Source organism: Mirounga leonina, unplaced genomic scaffold, assembly GCF_011800145.1.
Source record: "Mirounga leonina isolate KUSES-001 unplaced genomic scaffold, KU_Mleo_1.0 Mir_151, whole genome shotgun sequence".
Lineage (NCBI taxonomy): Eukaryota > Metazoa > Chordata > Mammalia > Carnivora > Phocidae > Mirounga > Mirounga leonina.
Window position 1 is genome coordinate 76,213,897 of NW_023270377.1, and position 19,671 is coordinate 76,233,567.

The window sequence follows — 19,671 nt, forward strand, 5'->3', positions numbered from 1 at the left end:
GGTACAAGTTAAGCCTAAGAGATGGGTTTTGAACCATAAAACAAGCTCTCAAAGCTTAACAAAGTCCCATCAAAAGGGTGCAGAAACCAGCTTGAAAGGGTTCTCATACATCAAAGCACTGATAGTGTGAGCTTCAAAATAATAACGTATTAATTGAAATACACAGACTGAAAATCCATGAGTTCACAATGATACTCTTAGGAGGAAGCTGGAGAAAACTCATTTGTCATACCTTCTGAGGTATCCTTTAAACTCAATCTATACTCCAAAAAATGGCAAAGGGAGAGAAAGAATTCTAGGAATAATTATATTCCAGGGTAAACCAAGACCCAGTTGAAAGCTCTAGTTGCTGGCTTAATGTAGAAGGGAAATGAAATTATAAAATCAGCTCTGTGCAACTCCTCCAGAAACTGATTCAGCAGAAGATTATCAATTGGTTTTAAACCCACCAGGCACAAGGCTGGTAGGTAACGAGACAAACAGTGCCAAAGGAACACGCAACAGATCCCTTTCGGCTTAAGGGGAAAAACACAGTTACACTACTGACCAATGTTATCTAAAAGTGAGACATCAGACATCACATGTCTCCTGTGATATTCTAGAAAAAGATATTCAACATCAATCTATCATGCTTTTACATCTAACTTCTAGTTAACAGAAAATTCAGGAGAGTTCAGACATCTCTAGGAAACAATCGGGTAAATGCAGAAAACAAAACACTCTGCAAGACAGCCTGCCTAGTTGCCTCACTATATAAGCATCATGAATAAAAGTCTGTTCTAGATTCAAGGAGAATTAAAGAACCGAACAGCCAGATGCAATGTGTGATCGATAGTGGACTAGATTCTCATGTGAACAAAGCAGGTGGAAAGAACACTACAGAAAATTGGGAAATATGAACTGGGCAATAGATGGTATAAAGGAATTATTATTCATTTTAGTTGTGATGACTTTATTGGCTATAAGAGAAATTCTTTTTTATAAGATACACACTGAATTTTCTAACAAGATAAAACCACAAAATAAAATACCAAACAAAAAATCTGACTAATGCAGAGCCAAAAGAAAGATTACATAGAGGACGAAGACCACGTATTAAAATAATTAAAGACAACTAAGGGTTTGGAAGAGAACTTTAAAAGAATTACACAGATCACAAAAACCTAGTAATAATTTAAAATTAGATAGCATTTCAACACACCAGTTAGGGAAATATGGTAAAAATTCAAACAATTTTAAGATCAAACAATATTAAATATAGTAAAAATATCAGCTAGGCAGAGGACTGAATAAGGGGTAGGGGGTGGAGAAATGGCTGTCTGCTAACCCAACAGCTGGTAAAGCCACAATAAAGTTCATGTGGCTAAATGTAGAATCAAAGCCTGGAACTTGAGGATAGGGGCGGAGGGCAGATTTAAGTCTGGAGTCTGGGAGCAAGGGCAGGAGCAAGGAGAAGGCTCCTGTACATCATTATCCTTCCCATACCTCCTCCCCACTGTCTCTGCGATCCATATGCTTGCTCAAATAACTACCATGGCAGCCACCAACACGCCAACCGGCTACCCCCTGTTCCTGCCCAGTGCTGCTACTCATCTGTTACCCCTCATGCCAAGGACAAGCCCTTATCACCTAGAATCTGATGGCCCGCAGGAATTATTTTATCAGTATCCACTAATATTTGGTTACCTGGCAGAGTAGAGCTCTATCTGGCTTACAACAACATGAACGTTTAAAAAAAAAGGAAGAAAGAAAGAAAAAAACTCAGCAATATGTTGCTCTTTCATTTTTTAGGATATTTTATTCCTGCAGCAAATAGGCTTAACTATGGATCCAAATTATCCAGTAAAAGTAACTTTGTCTTCTGAAAGAAATAGTATTAGGAAATACAAGCGAAGGGTTTAAAAAATAATTGGATTCTTAATGATTAAATACATTCAAACGACATGGGTCAGTTGTGTTGAAAAAGACAAAAAAACAACCCTCACGGTCGTGGAGTATCTCAGCGCCACCAGCCTGACTCAGCTTGGGCCGAGTGGCAGCAGGGGCCTTCCCCTTTCCTGATCAGGCTGCCAGCCAAGCCTTGAGGGCTGAAATCCAACCTCCGTGAAGTGCTTAACACAGGAAGCTGACTCTACGTGGGTATAATTTCCTGCCCCTTCTTCACTCTCACCTTTGTTTTCCTTGTTTTTAACCTCCTTCTCCCTTATCATTCCATGCAAGTGAAGGAAGGGGGAAGACCCCCACCTCTCCCTCAGGCTATAATGCAACACAATCACCAGCCATCAGGGGGCAAGGTCGAGCCATGCCAAACCACCCCCCAAAAATCCCACATCACACCATCAACACAGGCAAAGCCACCGGGCAACTTTCCAACTAAGCTCAGGTGTGGCACCACTAACACTTCGGGACGGGATGACACATTCATGGAATCTACAACCATCAGCATTAGTCATCTAAAATGTCCTGAATTAGGGTGCCTGGGTGGCTCAGTCGTTAAGCGTCTGCCTTCGGCTCAGGTCATGATCCCAGGGTCCTGGGATCGAGCCCCGCGCGTAGGGCTCCCTGCTCGACGGGAAGCCTGCTTCTCCCTCTCCCACTCCCCCTGCTTGTGTTCCTGCTCTCGCTATCTCTCTCTCTGTCAAATAAATAAATAAAAAATCTTAAAAAAATAAAAAATTAAAAAATAAATAAATAAATAAAATGTCCTGAATTATTCACTAACCACTTCCACTTAATCACTGAGCAGACACACATTTAGGAACTAATAAGTCCTCCTCCTCCAAGAAAATCCCCTGTGAAGTCACAGGATGAAGCCTTGGAAAGAGCTACTTACCTAAGTGCAAGTTTCGCTTCCACAAACCGATTCCCAGTTCCTAGTGTTAACAGGACCTAATTCAAAGGACCTGTGACTGGAGTTTGGAAATCAGTGTTCTTGTCTCACTAACTAGCCCAGGGGACCTTGGTGCTGGCTTGTCATTAATGCTCTTAAACCTCAGTTTCATCACTAATTAGTGAAAAGGTGGGAAAGGCAAAAGATCTTTTGCTTTACTTCATTTGCTCCAATAAAGATGGTGTTTGGGTTTTTTTTGGACAAGCATATGTTAATTTTTCCAGTAGAAAAATAAAAAGAGGGGCATCTGGGTGGCTCAGTCTGTTAAGCATCTGCCTTTGGCTCAGGTCATGATCCCAGGGTCCTGGAATCAAGTCCACATCAGGCTCCTTGCTCCGCAGGGAGCCTGCTTCCCCCTCGGCCTGCCGCTTCCCCCTGCTTGTGCTCTCTCACTCCCTTTCTGTCAAATAAATAAAATCCTTAAAAAAAAGAAAAGAAAAAGAATGGCTTGAAATAAATGCAACCCTTCTAATAACTCTTCCAGAGTGATCTGAAAGTTCATCTGAAATCCTTAAGTTCCTGAAATGCAGCCTTTACCCTAAGCTTGTGGAAAGTAGCCAGGACCCCAAAGCCAAAAGAGGGTGTGCATTTAGGGAGCACCGAAAATTGAGGAAGGGGCGAGATCAAGGGGCTTTCTCTCTCTGCAAAGGTGTGGAGCCCACTGAAAGACCACCCTTATTGCTATTCAGCTTCTGGGTTTTCATCTGCAGTTGTCAGAACAACCTAACATTTCCAGCTTTTATTCTCAAATGGTCACCTCATTCTATTAAAAACCTGCCTCAGTGTCCCCACAGAGTCCTCATATTGAAGTCCTCATGGGAACCCTGCCCACTTACTCCAATAAACAAGTTCCCTGGAATGCACTTCACACTACCCAAAATCCAACAAGGAAGCCTCTCCTTTGGCTTCTGTAGCCCCACCTGGACCAGAGTTAGACAGTTCTCCTACGTTACTTTAACCACTGAGACGCACTAGAAGCTCAGGTCAACTTTCTATATATGCAGTGACCTACGAAAGGACTAAGAGACATCATCGGAATGCTGTTACTACAGAAAGCCTTTGGGATTTAAGCTCCTAGAAAATGTTTACTTTGCCTCCAGAATTAGCCAAAGAACCGGACTTTCAGTTGACCATGGGTAAGTGTGGACAGAGCCTCATTGCAGAAATGCCCATATAGACTCCTTCAAATCTACAGCAGGCACACGTACCACTTTAAAGGAGCTCCCAGGATTGAGCAGTGATGTTTAGTTTCACTTATCACAAGCAAATTACACCAACAAGTAGAGGAAGGTGCAAAGGATAAGGAAACAGCAAACCTATGGGGCACTGGGTGGCGCAGTCGGTTGAGTGGCCCACTCTTGGTTTTGGCTAGGGTTATGATCTCAGGGTGGTGAGATCAAGCCCCATGTTGGGCTCCACGCTCAGTGCAGAGTCTGCTTGAGTTTCTCTCTCCATCTGCTCTTTTGCTCTCTCCAAAATACATAAATTTTAAAAATCTAAAAATAAAGAAACAGCAAACCTCTACTTCCAGGTTGCACTGAGCTGCTTCTCTCTTCCGCCTCCTCTTCCATCTCCACTTTCTCCCGAACATACCATTTAGCTCTTCTTTCTTTCACTCAGCAGACTTTCAATAAGTACTGCTTATGTTTCAGGCACTAAGCTTGGTATTGGGGCTACACAAACAAATGAGGCAAGGCCCAGGCGCTCAGTTACTACTAGAGTAACTCACTTGAGTCGGGGGGACATATTTAAATACTTCTAAAACAAAGTGACAGACTAACCATATGAAAGTGTAAGAAGGTTGATGAATTGTATTCAACTCAATTGTCTTTCCTAGGCTACACCATGATGAAGTATCATTTGGGACCCTCCATCTTTACGTCTTTAGAGAAAGACATCATGTTCACAATGCAACAATTTGCTCAATATAAAAACAGCATATAGAAAATCTGTTAAGTCATTAGCACAAATAAAATGTTTGTTCACCAGTCATCCCAATGTATTATTTTATATTCATCTTGTTCCAAAAGATAACTGGTGAAAGTTTAGGACTTCTTACAAGATTGTTTTTAAGTGAGGAAATCCGTGTGGAGGGAAAACGTGGCCAGGAATCATGAGATGAAGCCATGGATGAGGCCGGGAAAAAAAACATGTGCCCCTAAGGTGCTGTGTACTTGGTAAGGGCAGACCACAGATGTGGCTCTGAGCAGTCTGGCAGCAAAGGAAAAAAAAGGAGAAACATGACCAGTTCTGTGATTCATATCATTCACACGACAATTCTTCACTGGAACTAAAACCTGAAATAAACTCTCCAGAAGTCCTCCAATATTCTTGCTCATATACTTCCTTGGGAATTAAATTTCTGTAATAGTCCCATTTCACTTTGTGCACTTTGAGCACTCTGCCTATACTATATATCTTATGATAATAATGTATCTGCACTATTTGCTTAATAAGAAATAAAATTAATATTTGGATTCCATATAGCATTTGGGCACAAAGCATCAGGATCAGGGAGTGTCTTATTGTCAGATACAAATGACAACCCACCACAGTCATTGTTTTAAGACTTCACAAATAAGACACAAGGTTTGCCTTGGTATTTTCTGGATTGAAAATCAATAGCTATGGCTTGGGCCACCTGGGTGGTTCAGTCGGTTAAGCGTCCACCTTTGGCTCAGGTCATGATCCCGGGGTCCTGGCACCAAGCCCCACATCGGGATCCCTGCTCAGTGGAGAGTTTGCTTCTTCCTCTGCCTCTGCCCCTCTCCCCGATTTGTGCTCTCATGCTCTCTCTCTCACAAATAAATAAAATCTTTTAAAAAAAAAAAAAAAAGGAAGAAAGAAAGAAAGAAAATCTATAGCTATGGCTTTTCCTGACAGCATCATACAACATGCATTCAAACCATCAACTGTATTTAGGTAAAATATGATGATAGATTCAATACAGTAAATTTCCCTGAATCTTTTGAAGACAAATTAATGATAAAATAATGGCACCAATATTTCATATCTGGTAGCCATCTGTATGTCTCCTTTGGAGAAGTGTCTGTTCATGTCTTCTGTCCATTTCTTGACTGGATTGTTTTTTGGGTGTTGAGTTTGATAAGTTCTTTTTTTTTTTTTTTTTTTTTTAGATTTTATTTATTTGACAGACACAGCGAGAGAGGGAACACAAGCAGGGGGAGTGGGAGAGGGAGAAGCAGGCTTCCCGCAGAGCAGGGAGCCCGACGCGGGGCTCGATCCCAGGACTCTGGGATCATGACCTGAGCCGAAGGCAGACGCCCAACGACTCAGCCACCCTGGCGCCTCTGATAAGTTCTTTATAGATCTTGGGTACCAGCCCTTTATCGGTAATATCATTTGCAAATACCTTCTCCCATTCTGTGGGCTAACTGAACATAATAATAAAGATAAAAAATAAAAAATTAATATTTAATATCTGGGCCCTTAAGGAGCAGCAGAAGCAGCCACACCATTTATGAAGCTCCTACTACGTGCCAAATGTTAGTCCATGAACTTTACATGGTATTGCCTCCAAACCTCAAAATAATTTTAAAATGTTAGTTGTGTCTTTTTTTTTTTTTAAGTAGGCTCCACACCCAATGTGGGGCTTGAACTCAGGACCCTGATACTGACTGAGCCGGCCAGATAACCCTTTAAAAAAAAGTTAATATTAACTACATTTTACAGCTGAAGAAAAAAATGAAGATTATGTAGCAAATACTTTATTTTTTAATTTTATATTGTAAATTTTCAAAAATACACAAAAGTTGAGAGTATACTATAATAGACCCCAACATTATCCCACTGGTAAGATTCAACAATCATCAAGATTTTCCACATTTCCTTTATCTATCCCTTTTTCTGTTTTCTTTTGATGAAGACAGCCATAGTCCAGTCATATTCTATCCCTATGTCAGTACACATTGCTTTAAAAATAAAGATACTATGTCTTGGCTAATTGAACATAAAAAAATAACAAAATAAATTTTTTTAAAAAGACAGATTCTTATACAACTACAATGCCAAAATCAAACCTAACCAAGTCAATAATTTCTTAGAACCATCCACTAATTTCTTTGGAGGAATTTCTCCAATTTTCTAAAAAAAAGTATTTTTTTTTTTAAGATTTTATTTATTTATTTGAGAGAGAATGAGAGAGAGCACATGAGAGGGGGAGGATCAGAGGGAGAAGCAGACTCCCCGCTGAGCAGGGAGTCCAATGCGGGACTCGATCCCGGGACTCCAGGATCATGACCTGAGCCGAAGGCAGTTGCTTAACCAACTGAGCCACCCAGGCGCCCTAAAAAAAAGCATTTTTAGTTTGTTCATATTGGAATCCAAAAAGATCCACACAAACATTGTTATCTCTCTTAAATTCTCCTCCCCTCTTTTCAACCTATCTCTGGTTGTTGCAAAAGCAATTTTGGGGATATAATTCCTATGCCATGAAATTCACACTCTGAAAGAGGTATACAATTTTATTCTATTCACAAGGCTATGCAACCATCACCACTCTCTAATTCCTACCACTAAGTTCTTTGGTGTAATTTCCATCACACCAAAACAAAGCCAAGCCAAACACCATGCACACTCATTTAGCAGTCACTCCCCCCCCAGTTCACAGCAACCACTAATCTACTTTCTTTATGGATTTTTCTGTTTGGGATATTTCATATAATTAGAATTTTAAAAGCAAATATACTTTGAGGAACTATCAGGTTAGGTACCATAGATAGATAGAGATTAGGTACCAAATATATGACAAGGTCCATGTAGATAACAAGATAAACATTCCATCAATAAGCACCAATACATTACACTTACCATATGAATAGTACACTATGAATGCTTTCGGCTCATGCTTTTTTTTTTTTTTTTTTTTTTTTTAACCTTTCCCCTCACAAATACACACAGATGAGAAATGGTATTTATGTGTATGAAACACCAATGGGCCTCCCATATGCGACATATGCTGGCTACAGTTCTCGAACTGACCACTGACTCATCAAACATGACAGGTCACCATAGTGAGAATGCGGGCAGGTGAGGCTCCATGCCTACATTATAGCTCCCGGCCTCCTCTCCCTCTCAGGAAAGCCTATCTGATCACAAGCCAGAGAAACAGAGACAGACTGTATTTTCTCCTTATTTCTGGTCGCTCATTAACACACTTGAGCACTGTGTGAGGAAGAGAGCAGAGAGCAGTGCGTAAGCAGACAGCCCCCGGCATGTGCATGTTTTCCACCATCAGACTATGTAGGCCACCTGACCAGTGGACAACTCTGTCACAGCTCTGTCACCTTCAGCAATGACTTTCTCCATCTGTCCAATGGGGCTACAAACACAAAGGACTGCTTTAAAAATTCAACACAAAGCTCTTATTAAGAAAAATCTACTTAGTGGGCGCCTGGGTGACTCAGACGGTTAAGCGTCTGCTTTCGGCTCAGGTCATGATCCCGGAGTCCTGGGATGGAGTCCCGCATCCGGCTCTGAGCAGGGAGCCTGCTTCTCCCTCTGCCTCTGTCTGTCTCTCTCTCCCCCTGTCTCTCATGAATAAATAAATAAAATCTTTAAAAAAAAAAAAGAAAAATCTACTTAGTAAATGCTGGCCACTGGCAATAATAATTATTTGTCACTCTTATTAACAAATCACCCAGAACATCTCTGAACTGAGGGCACTCCAGCCTGGAGCTTTCGACACGTGTTAAAGTAACGCCCAGAAAGGAACAGATACAGTGGCTAAATTCTCCATGTCGTGGCACATTAACATTTAAGGGCAATAATAAGCTGAACTCGGGATCTGAAAATGAGGAACATAATTAGCTAATTTGCTCCCCTCCCAGCCCCAAGATCCTCTAGACCCACCATCAACCCTATGAAGCCCCTGTTGGGCTGAGGGAAGAGTCCAGCTGTTAGAAATCCTCCATCAGCAGCAATCTGCCCTCTGGCTACTAGAGAGGCAAAAATTAACTCGGGGCACCTGGGGGGCTCAGTCGGTTAAGTGTCTGCCTTCGGCTCAGGTCATGATCCCAGGGTCCTGGGATCGAGTCCTGCATCGGGCTCCCTGCTCATCGCGGAGTCCGCTCCCCCCTCTACCCTTCACCCCACTCGTGCTCTCGCTCACTCAATCGCTTCAAATAAATCAAATCTTAAAAAATAAATTTATTTTTTTAATTAACAATTCAATAAAGCTAGAAAGGAGCAGAGCAGCCTGATGGCCTGTAAATCCCACAGGTCTGAGGGAGGTTCAGCTCTTCCTCACAGGGCTAACAAAATGGCCACTGACGCTGCTTTCGTCTGTGTTACTGTCATAACCTGTCATACTAGAATTTTCACACCCGTTGGACCTCCCTCATTTGTGCGATTACCTTTCCTTTATATTAACTATCCCTATCATCTCTGTTCATCATCATTGTAAAATCATTTTCCTCGCAGTAATAGGTTTAGACAACACTCATGAAAAATTAACTCTCAAGGAAGGAGAGTCTAGGTGTCAGCAAGATTTTTACGCTTTTGCATCATGGTCACATAAGCAATAAGCTTCCTCTTCAGTTTCTATCTACTCCTGATACTCAAATATAGCATGAGAAAGAGGGGAGGATTTTTAGCATCATTTCATTACTGTTTGAGTTCAGGAGCTAAGGAGAAACCACACACAATGAACGCTTTAGAAGCTCCGTGTCAACTGCAGGCATGAATTTCTTAGGGTAATAGTTCTACCTGTGGGCAATAAAAAACCCCTCTGCTTCTCTGATACATGCTGTCCCCACAGGAAAAACCTGTGGGAGCTGTCTTAGGAGGAATTAGAACACTCACCAGAAGTGTTCAGGGTGGTGGGAGGTGGAGGAGACACAGGCCCCCTGAAGCTCATGGCCCAACATAAAAAGCTAACATACAGAGCCTGGTAGCCACAGACTGACCCTAGGAATACAGCAACTAGCCCACACCAACCTGCAACAAAGTGCCAAAGAAATTACTATCAATACAATGGAATACTCCATACCATTTGAAAGAATAGGGTAGAAATGATGAATGTACCAAGACACAGAATAGAGGGTGTGTACATCCACATATTTTGGGTTTCTAAGACAAAACTTTTAAGACAAAAACATTTCAAAAGTTGAAAGGAAATACTTCAAAGTCTTACCAGTGGACCTCTAAGGTAAAGAATTAGAAGAGCAGACAGAAACAAAATGCGGAATTTCACTTTTATTTTATATCTCTCTGAAGAATCTGAGTTAAGAGTTAATGATAAAATGAAAACACCTGAAGAATTGCTAAAATCTGAAATAATTTATCAGCCCAAGTGATGTTTCTTTATAAACAATCCACCTTCTTGAATGAATATACAACAATATACATGAATAGGAAAGCCAATTAAACTAGAGGACCTGCATTATTCAAGCAGCATAAACTGCTATATAAAACAGAAAAACGGGCGCCCGGGTGGCTCAGTTGGCTAAGCGTCCGACTCTTGATTACAGCTCAGGTCATGATCTCAGAATCATGGGATCGAGCCCCACGTCAGGCTCCACACCAGGCATGGAACCTGCTTAGGATTCTTTCTCTCCCCCCGTCTCCTCCCTCTATCCTTCCCTCCCCCCACAAACTCACGCTGTCTCAAAACAAAACAAAAAAACAAAACAGATCTGAATTTGGTTTGCCCACCTGACCAGATTTCCCAGAAAATCTAATAACTAAATGCTTGAAAATAAAGGAGAGAATTAAAATAATGCACAAATAAAAGAAGTCACTTTCTAGCTTTACCTTTTGTACTAAGAAACAGGAAGGCCCAAAACAGAAATCCACGCACAGGTATCCTGGAAAAAGTCTACTATTATTTAGGGAGGAAATCTGATTCTCTTCTTTCATTATTTTTTGATGAAAGCATCACTGTGTCTTACCTGATCGCAAATCAGTTCCCACTTTTTCTCATTATCATATTGCCGCAGTAACCTGGCTTTGTCCGGGGGTAGGTTCATAGCATTCTGTAAATAGAAAAGGAAAGAGCTATGTCACATTCCACAACAGGCTGCTAATGGGGAGTTAACTCACAGGCAGACCAAAGAATACTACAGTGGTTCTTTTAGACTTCTTTGCAATTCCTGGCATCTAATTAAACCGAAATGCCCTAGAGAGGTCATTTAAACATTACATCAGTTTAACAGGACTAGAGAAGCTCTGAAGTCTTATGCTGGGACATCTGAGGTGGTCTGCTTTGAACTATCAGACTTGCATTTCACCAAAGGTAATGCATTATTTCTTCATTTAAGAGCAGGTTCCCATTCTACTCAGTAGTTGAAAGCATATAACCCCAATTTCTTTTTAAAGCATTACTGCCCCACCAGACACAGAAAACACCAAACGAAAACTCAATGACCAGAACCTTTGATAGACAACATCAATGTTTACTTTGATAAGTAATTTTAAGTAAAGCACTGGGTGTTATATACAAACAATGAATCATGGAACCCTACCATCAAAAACTAATTATGTAATGTATGGTGGTTAACATAATAAAACAAAAGGGGGAGAAAAACACCTTGCAAAATTAAAAATTTTTAAATTTTAAAAAAAATGAAAAAAGTGCAAGTGGTTTTTGTCACCTCTGTGAGATGAAAAGCACTCCTTTGGGAAATATGTTAACATTAGCAACCGTAATTCTCCATTTAGCTATATTGTTTATGATGGTGGGTTTGCAGTGAGAAATGGACCATGAGCTCAAGGAGACATCTAGACGTCAGAACTCATATAAACCTCCCTCTGTCAACACAGCACACCTTCCGTAGTATTGGTTGTGGATTTGCGCCCAGGTACATTCACATGTTTTTAGTCCCATGTCCCAAATGAAGAATTATATATTCTTCTTCAAGATACTTGGCTTTGGTCTGAGGTGAGATCTTTGGCCACAGAACAGGGCAGAGTGAGAGTCCCAGAAGGAATTCATGTCCATTCCCTTGGCCTCCCTAAAGTTTCCATGCTCTAAACTGAGCTAAGGAGTCAATGTCTATTAATTGCTCTATCACCTCGTATCAATGCTCTAAATCATAGCTATCCCTAAATACACAATACAGATCCTTGCCTGGGTCGATATTTTGGTAGACAAATCCAAAGGTCTTCAAATTTTAATGCTAGAGCCCCTAGCTCTCTGAAAGAGACGACCTACAGAGAAGCAATCCAACTTGACAGTTACTGTCTCTTATCATGCAGTGAAATAAATTTAATAGAGGCCAGAATGGGTGAGCTATTCTAACTTAATGGCAGAGAGCTAACCTTTGATAATTTTGATAGCTGTAACTCAAGCATTTTCCTTTAAACTCAATTTAGCATCCAGAGTAGTATGCCTGAGGATGTGGTAGTCACAGACCACCTACAAATTTGAACCCAAACCATTTGAATCTAACAACCTGCCTTCAGAATATTAAAATTCTTGGGGTGCCTGGGTGGCTCAGTTGGTTAAGCGACTGCCTTCGGCTCAGGTAATGATCCTGGAGTCCCGGGATCGAGTCCCACATCAGGCTCCCTGCTCAGCAGGGAGTCTGCTTCTCCCTCTGACCCTCCTCCCTCTCATACTCTCTGTCTCTCATTGTCTCTCTCGCAAATAAATAAAAAATCTTAAAAAAAAAAAATTAAAATTCTTAATTGCCCCCAAAGCTGATAATATAAGCAGAAGAGCTTTGGAGTCCAGAGTTTTCAATGATATTGCCAAGGCTTCTCCCCAGAAATATCTAAAATGGGGGAAATGTTTTCATACCACTTATATCCACAGCATATTTTCTTGAACTAGAAAGAAAAATAACTACTTGCATTTATCTGTAATTACAATTTTACAATGTTAAACCACCACCCCTGGGATAAGGCAAAGGAGAATTCCACGTCTCTTTCTGAGGGAAACCAATGTTGTTGACCGTTAAATAACCAGTCCATCATTGCTTATTTGTACCCTAGAGATGGATTATTTCCCCCTAAACTGATTTTGACCTCCATGTTAATGCTCTTGGGTGTGATTATGCATTAAATAAAAACAGTGAGATTATGAGGTAAGTTAAATGAGTTTTTCTGAATCCTTATTAATCTCTTGAGATATAAAGGGGATAAGAAAAAAGAATGCCTGAACTCTTCCAAGGTGTCAAGCACTGTATGAAGCACTTCACATAATCTCATGTAAATCTTTGTAACAAGCTCATGAGATGTAATTTTCCTCAATTTATATATGGGAAAGGAGACCTGGGAGACCCTGGTTAACTGGCTCAAAGTTCGACAGCTTTCCAGGAGAACACAATCTAAACTTAGTCTGTTAGGCTCCCCAAAACAGACACTAAAAATGCCACTTTTTTTTTTTTTTTTTTTTTTAGCAAGGCAAAATGACAGTAACTAACTTTTTGTGAGTATCTACTAGACACTCATGTGGGATCAGTTTGCAAACACTGCTACAGGAGTTAGATGCTGGCCCTATTATTGCCTTTCCATCTAGACCAAATTTTATTTTTAAGAAGTGGTCTTTCATTCCACAAATGTTTGTGAAGCACCAGCCTTGCACAAGCTCTGTTCTATACAGCACAGTGGGGAACCAAAGAGCTATGGTTCCAACCCAGCATCATATCAAGGTGGGGCAGATACAAATGAAAAGAACTCATCTTCAACTCTTATAAGTCTTGATAGAGATTATCAGAAGGCAACTTTAGAATGGACAATCTAGAAAGACCCTTTAGGAAAAATTAACAATTAAGAAGAACACCAATGAGAAGGACTGAGCCAGGTCAAGAGCGGACAACGGCGTACTGAGGAGAGGAAAGAGCAAAAAGATGCTAAGTCAGGAAAGAGCTTGGCACAGCAAAAAGCCGAAAGACAGTTATTGTGGGCAGAGAGAAAGTAAAAGAGAGGGAAGGAGGGAAAGATAAAGCTGGAGAGCTAAGTCAAGGTTATATCATGCCCAGCCATGTAGGCCAGGGTAAATACATTTTATTTTCCCTACTGCACAACAGCAAGCCATTGAAGGCTTTGTCAGCATGAGATGACAAAATCAAGTTACATTTCACAAAAACTACCCTGGGTATACATGGAGATCCAATTAGAAACAGCCAAAGTGGAAGCAGCGAGGCCAATGGTTCAAATGAATGATGGTGGCTTGGACAAGGCCAACGGCACAGCAAATGAAGTAAGGTGGATAGATGTCAAAAACACTAACGGAAATTGTCAGGTTAGATTTAAGGACTGAGGGATGACATCACAGACGAATGTTTCTATGCTTCTACCCTGAGTCACTAGATAAATGGTTATCCATTTAATGAAAGATATGGAGGAGGTGGTGAAGAATAAGGTTTCCAAGTGAACTCTTTTCAGGTCTGAGATAGCTCTGAGACATCCTGAAGAACAGCGAAGTAGGCCGAGAAAAAGGTCTGCATCCTTCTGAATAAGAAGAGTCCTAAGAAGTGTTTTTGAGCTTGCTGACTAGTTATTGTCTGAAGAAGATACTCCGCGTCAACACGTCAAGTGCCAATACCGCACTTGGCAATCATTCGCCGTGCATCTGCAATAACCCTTTCCACAGGTCAAGCCTCAGAGCTGCTCAGGCATACATTGCACATCTTAATAATTCTACAGGGACTCTATTTAAAAGCAGACACTCCACAGAGGCTAGCTAGAGTCCAGGGATGTTGTGATGAACTCGTAATAACTGCCCTTAAAACTTTTTTTAGAATGAACTCATTCCTTTTTTATTACATAGGGCAGGACTCTGGAGTCCTAGCTAAAGGTCTCTGCAGGTAATTCATTAAGAGTCCATGCTACTTTCTGAGGAAAACACTGGCTCTATCTCCAAGTCCCGTTGCTGCCTATAAAAATGGACTGCTCTTCTACTGGACTGAAATGTAAATCAACCTCCAAGTCTTTCTCACACAGTGACAACTCTGCCTCATCTGTTCTTTGTGGTATCTGTGACATAAGGCTCTCCTCTCCTTCTTTTCATCCATCAATCCATCCAGTATTTACTGGACTTTGACCATGGCCAGAATATTTGCACTATAGGAATAGAAGAGAATTTAATCATGAAGTTCCTGCACTCAAGTGCATGCCAAACATCCACTGAAGACATAGGATATTTGAGTTGAAAAGTTTAGTGGATGTTAGTGATTTATTTCTAGACTATACAAGTTCCTACCTAAAATAAATTAGAGCATCCAAGAGCATTCTTGTTTCTTTCCTTCCTTTCAACCAGGCAAACTTAAGAATCAGCTCAAATATCACGTATCATAAGAACCCTCCTCCAGGGGCGCCTGGGTGGCTCAGTCGTTAAGCGTACCCTCCAACTATTTCTAGAAGACATACCCTCTCGGGCTCCAGTGGAATGATATACTTGACTCCATTATAGCAACTTGCACAGTAAACCTGTTTGCCCACCTAAATTCCCCACTGGACTAAGTACTTCAAGGACAATTTCTTCCATTAAACCCAATGTCTAGCACAGTATATGGCAAATAGTTAACACTATGCAGGTTGCTGAATAAAAGATAAGCAAACTAATTCAGTAATATTATTCAGTCTGAAAATATCTTCATTGATTCAGGGTTTAGGCTTCAGCTATTAACAAAGTCTATACACTAACAAGTGCTTTTGTTTATTATAAAACCCCAGTGATAATGTCTATTAATCATTAGTAATTATCTTCCAAACAAGAATTCATGAGGAAAAAAATCTTCAAGGTCAACGCTAGCAACAATTCCCTAAAAAGAAAAACGATGTCTTAGGCATTCTTCTGCCACACATAATAAATCTCGGAACCAGAATTTCATTTTGTTTTGTTCTTACTGCCAGTAAATTCAGATCAGTATCAACTATAACAATTAATCTACCCCAAGTTGTAGTTACACTTATGGTCTATATTCTGGTTTTCTGCTTAACTCTACTATTTTATATTGTTTTTAAATGGGCTTTGCACCTTAAAGCTTTTTGAAAAATCAGAGGTAAATAATGGAATATCCAAGTTTCTGGAGATATTAATTATGGTTAAAAAGAATCAATGATGGTCTATACATCTGAAGTTATACTGACAGAATATTATACCAACACAGAGCAGAATGAAGGAACCAAATAAAACCCATGTCCTAGGAATACAACTTTCTGACATCAGCTCTTAGCCTAGGTTCACAGGAGCAATGAAAATTGCAGGATATCCTTGAGCCTCATGTTGAGAAACCCACAGTGATATGCAGACGCACAGTAGTGAAAGTGAGCTCTATTAAATACACCTTATGTAACCATAATACATCTTTGTTCTCATAATCTCTAAATTAAAACTTCCAAGTATTAAGTCACCAGATTCAACAACAGGAACTCTTTTATTCCATAACCACCTGCATAGAAAAAAAGAAAAGACATGGACTTCACAAGCAGGGTCACTTATGGAAGCAAGGAAAAGCATGTCACAAGAGAAACAATCTTCTAGAGTTCTTAACTGATAAAGGTACAGAAGTTTCATGGGAACTCAAAAAGAAGGAGCCATTACTTTTTTTAATTTGCAGTAAACACACACACACACACAATAAAATTTGCACTTCCAGCCACATGTTTAAATGCACAGTTCAGGAATGTTAACTATATTTAGTGTTGACTTCTAAAACTCTCTCATCTTACAATACTGAAACTCAATACCCAAACAACAACTCCTCATTTCCCCCTCCCCAGAGTCATTACCTTTTGCTACAAAAAGGAAATGGGATGGATTACAATAGATGATTGGGCAGCACAGGGCGGACTGGAATTGAATGAGGCAGTATGGGGCAGGGATATAGGAGTTGGGCTCTGGAGTTGGACTAGCTGGATTCCAACCCTGACTCTGCCATTTATTATTGGTCATCATGGGCCACACAACTTGAATCAAAAAGCAAATGAAAATGAACAGAGTCCAGAATTGAAGAAGCCAGTAAATGTAATTTAAAATGGAAGGTCAGAATCAAAGTGAAGGGTCAAAAACAACAAGATGTACCATTTACTGATGGTCTGATATGTCTCAGGCACTTAGGCTCTCTGCATGCATTACCCAATTTAATCTGCTTTATAATCCTGACAAGTAGGTATTATCTTCTCCATTTAACAGAGAAGAAAACTGAGGGACAAGGAGGTTAAGTAACTTCCCTGCATGAGATAGGTGACAAAGCCAGGACTCAAGAGTAGTCTGTATGATCACCCTCTTCCCCTTGACGCTTAAGCGATAGTGCTTCTACAACATGACCTGTTTGAGCGAAGCAATCCAAGAATTCTACTTGAATAACCAGAGACCTGATTGTTAGCATGCAAGGTTAAGAGGAAAATCCATGGTATTATTTAAGGTATTAATATTTTTCAGACAAACTACTGGTATTTTTAACACAAGTCTTCAATATCTTTGTAAATATGAACTAGAACCACCCCCCCCATAAAAAAACAAGTTACTGAATCATATCTATAGATAGCCAGGTACTCTTACACTTAATAAGCTCCACTAAAAACCAAATGAAGGAGATACAAATAGGAGGTAAACTCAGACTTCAATGAAGCACTAGGCAAGAAGAGGGGTACACCAATACAAAACAGAACTGGCTACATAATATCATCAACCCTCAGAGAAGAAGCCATTACTTTTTGTTGTTTTGTTAAAGGAACTGCTATGGACTGGGCTTGGATGTGTGAGGAGGGCAGTAAAGAATGGCACTTAACAGCATCATATGGTTTCTAATATTGGGGCTTTGGAGATGGGCCACCCGGGTTGCGATCCTAACTGTACTACTCATCAATACTATAATCTTGGGTAAATTACTTAGACTAAGGCCTCAGTTTCCTCACTTGTAAAATGGAAAGGATAGTGGTGATCATGATGAGAAGGGTGCGGATGGTAATAATGATACCTGCTTCACAGAGTCTGAGAAAAATTAAATTGGATAATGCACATGGCACAAAGTAAGTACATGGAAGACACTAGATATGTTAGAGCTTATTCTCATTACTTTAGGTGAAGGGAAAGTGTGAACAGAGGTAAGTACAAATGAAGGAAAGGGCAGAGGACTGTGCACTCTATAGAATAAACCAGGGGGTAAGGAGCGGGTAGTATGAGACCAAGTCCGAACAGCCAGACCCTGGACACCAGACCACAGAATTTCGAATTTACTTGACAGGCAGTGGGAATTCCTCAGCCAAAGAAATACCTAGGAAAAGCCAGCCTCTGGGGTCCTCAAATGGCACAGGATAAAGGGCTTCTCCTCTGTTCATCACCTGATACTAAGTAAGGTACCCATCCTCCCATGGGTTTACTTTAAAATTCCGACATCTTAGGGTAGCAGAGGATGGCTGCAAATTCAATCTATGGTCCACCCTTCTGCTCAACTGACCTCCAAACCATTTCCTTCTAGTCCCAAGCAACGACCTGACAGCCTGAGTTTCAATACCCTCCTAGCCCAGAGGATGCTGCTAAAATATATTCAGCTTGTTTTCTGGCACGGGACTCAGGCAGTCAGCCAGACAGGCTCCACAACGACTCCTCAGTCAGACATCTTTCACTGCCACTTTATTTTTATTTAATCACTGAGAGTATTAATATCATTCGCTGTAGCCAGTAAAGCCTACAACAGGAGAAATCAGCCTGCTCCCTGTTCTAGTTACATCTTCAAAACGAAATCTGACCGGAAAGCTGTCCTTTCTGGGGAACCGTGACAATTAGACCTACCTCTAACCTCCCATTCACAATTTTAGTTACACTTGTTTTCTTGGAAGATATAAGGATTGAACTAAATACAAATGACTCTTGCACAACATTTTATAATCAAAAAGTACGGAGCCAGAAGAGAAGCTGGTGAGATTTTAGTCCTATTCTGTCTTTTATAGGTGACCAGACTCAAAAAAACTGAAGGCAAGGTCCACATTCATCATCATAAGTAGTTATTACCAGTACTAGAACCAAGAATCCAGGCCAAGGTGACTATTATTCTTTTTCCATTATCATGAAAGGAAACCCACTTATATCTATGGGGTGAGTGAGTGAGTGAGTGTGTGTGTGTGTGAGAGAGAGAGAGAGAGAGAGAGAGAATATCAGTGAACAGACATACATGTGTATTTGAGAAAAGCACATCAGATAATGCATGTATTTAGCAGAAAATTCTGCACACAGTCATGACTTAATACATGTTAGATACTATTATTATCATCAACATTGTAAGGAATACAATTGCAATACTGGAATTAATAATGCTTGAAGATCTATTAGGCTCTTCTACTTTAGTGAGCTTCCATTGTTTCCCGACTGTACAGGTTTTCTCGTATCATAGTAAGTCCAGCACTAGCCATTGTCTGCATCACTCCTCCTTGACTTGGGGTTTGTAATCATAGAACAACTCATTTTATTTGTGAAATTACGAATCTCTAGAAGATTACCTGTCTTTACCAGTAAACACCAATTAAAACAAAAAACTTCCCAAATTCTCATGTAAATTATCTACTCCTTTAAATGAGTCACACTTTCACTGCCCTTTGCAAATGGCAATAACCAAGTGTTGACTCTGTGTGTGTGTGTGTGTGTGTATTTTATATTTAATTCTAGGGCCATTATCGTCAATATGGGTAAGGCAAGGTCGAGAACCCATCTTATCTACAGAATAGAAGGGCGTAACTATAGCAGTCCAGGCCAAGTTGACCTGTAGCCCATCTATCTACTACTCCCCAGATCACTAGGTTTAAGTGATTCTACACCCAATAGATGACAAAAATCACACATCCCTCCTCAGGCCATCATGCCAACTCCTGAAATA

At 40.4% G+C, this 19,671-nt stretch overlaps 1 protein-coding gene across 4 annotated transcripts in view; it reads right to left on the reverse strand.

Moving 5' to 3' along the window:
• Positions 1-19,671, reverse strand: part of FMNL2 (formin like 2) — a 307,239-nt gene that overhangs the window by 122,736 nt on the left and 164,832 nt on the right. For all 4 annotated transcript variants that reach the window (XM_035008025.1, XM_035008027.1, XM_035008026.1 and 1 more), the window contains exon 2: positions 10,801-10,884. In XM_035008025.1, coding sequence (XP_034863916.1) covers positions 10,801-10,884 — 84 coding nt within the window. The remainder of the gene's footprint in view (positions 1-10,800; positions 10,885-19,671) is intronic.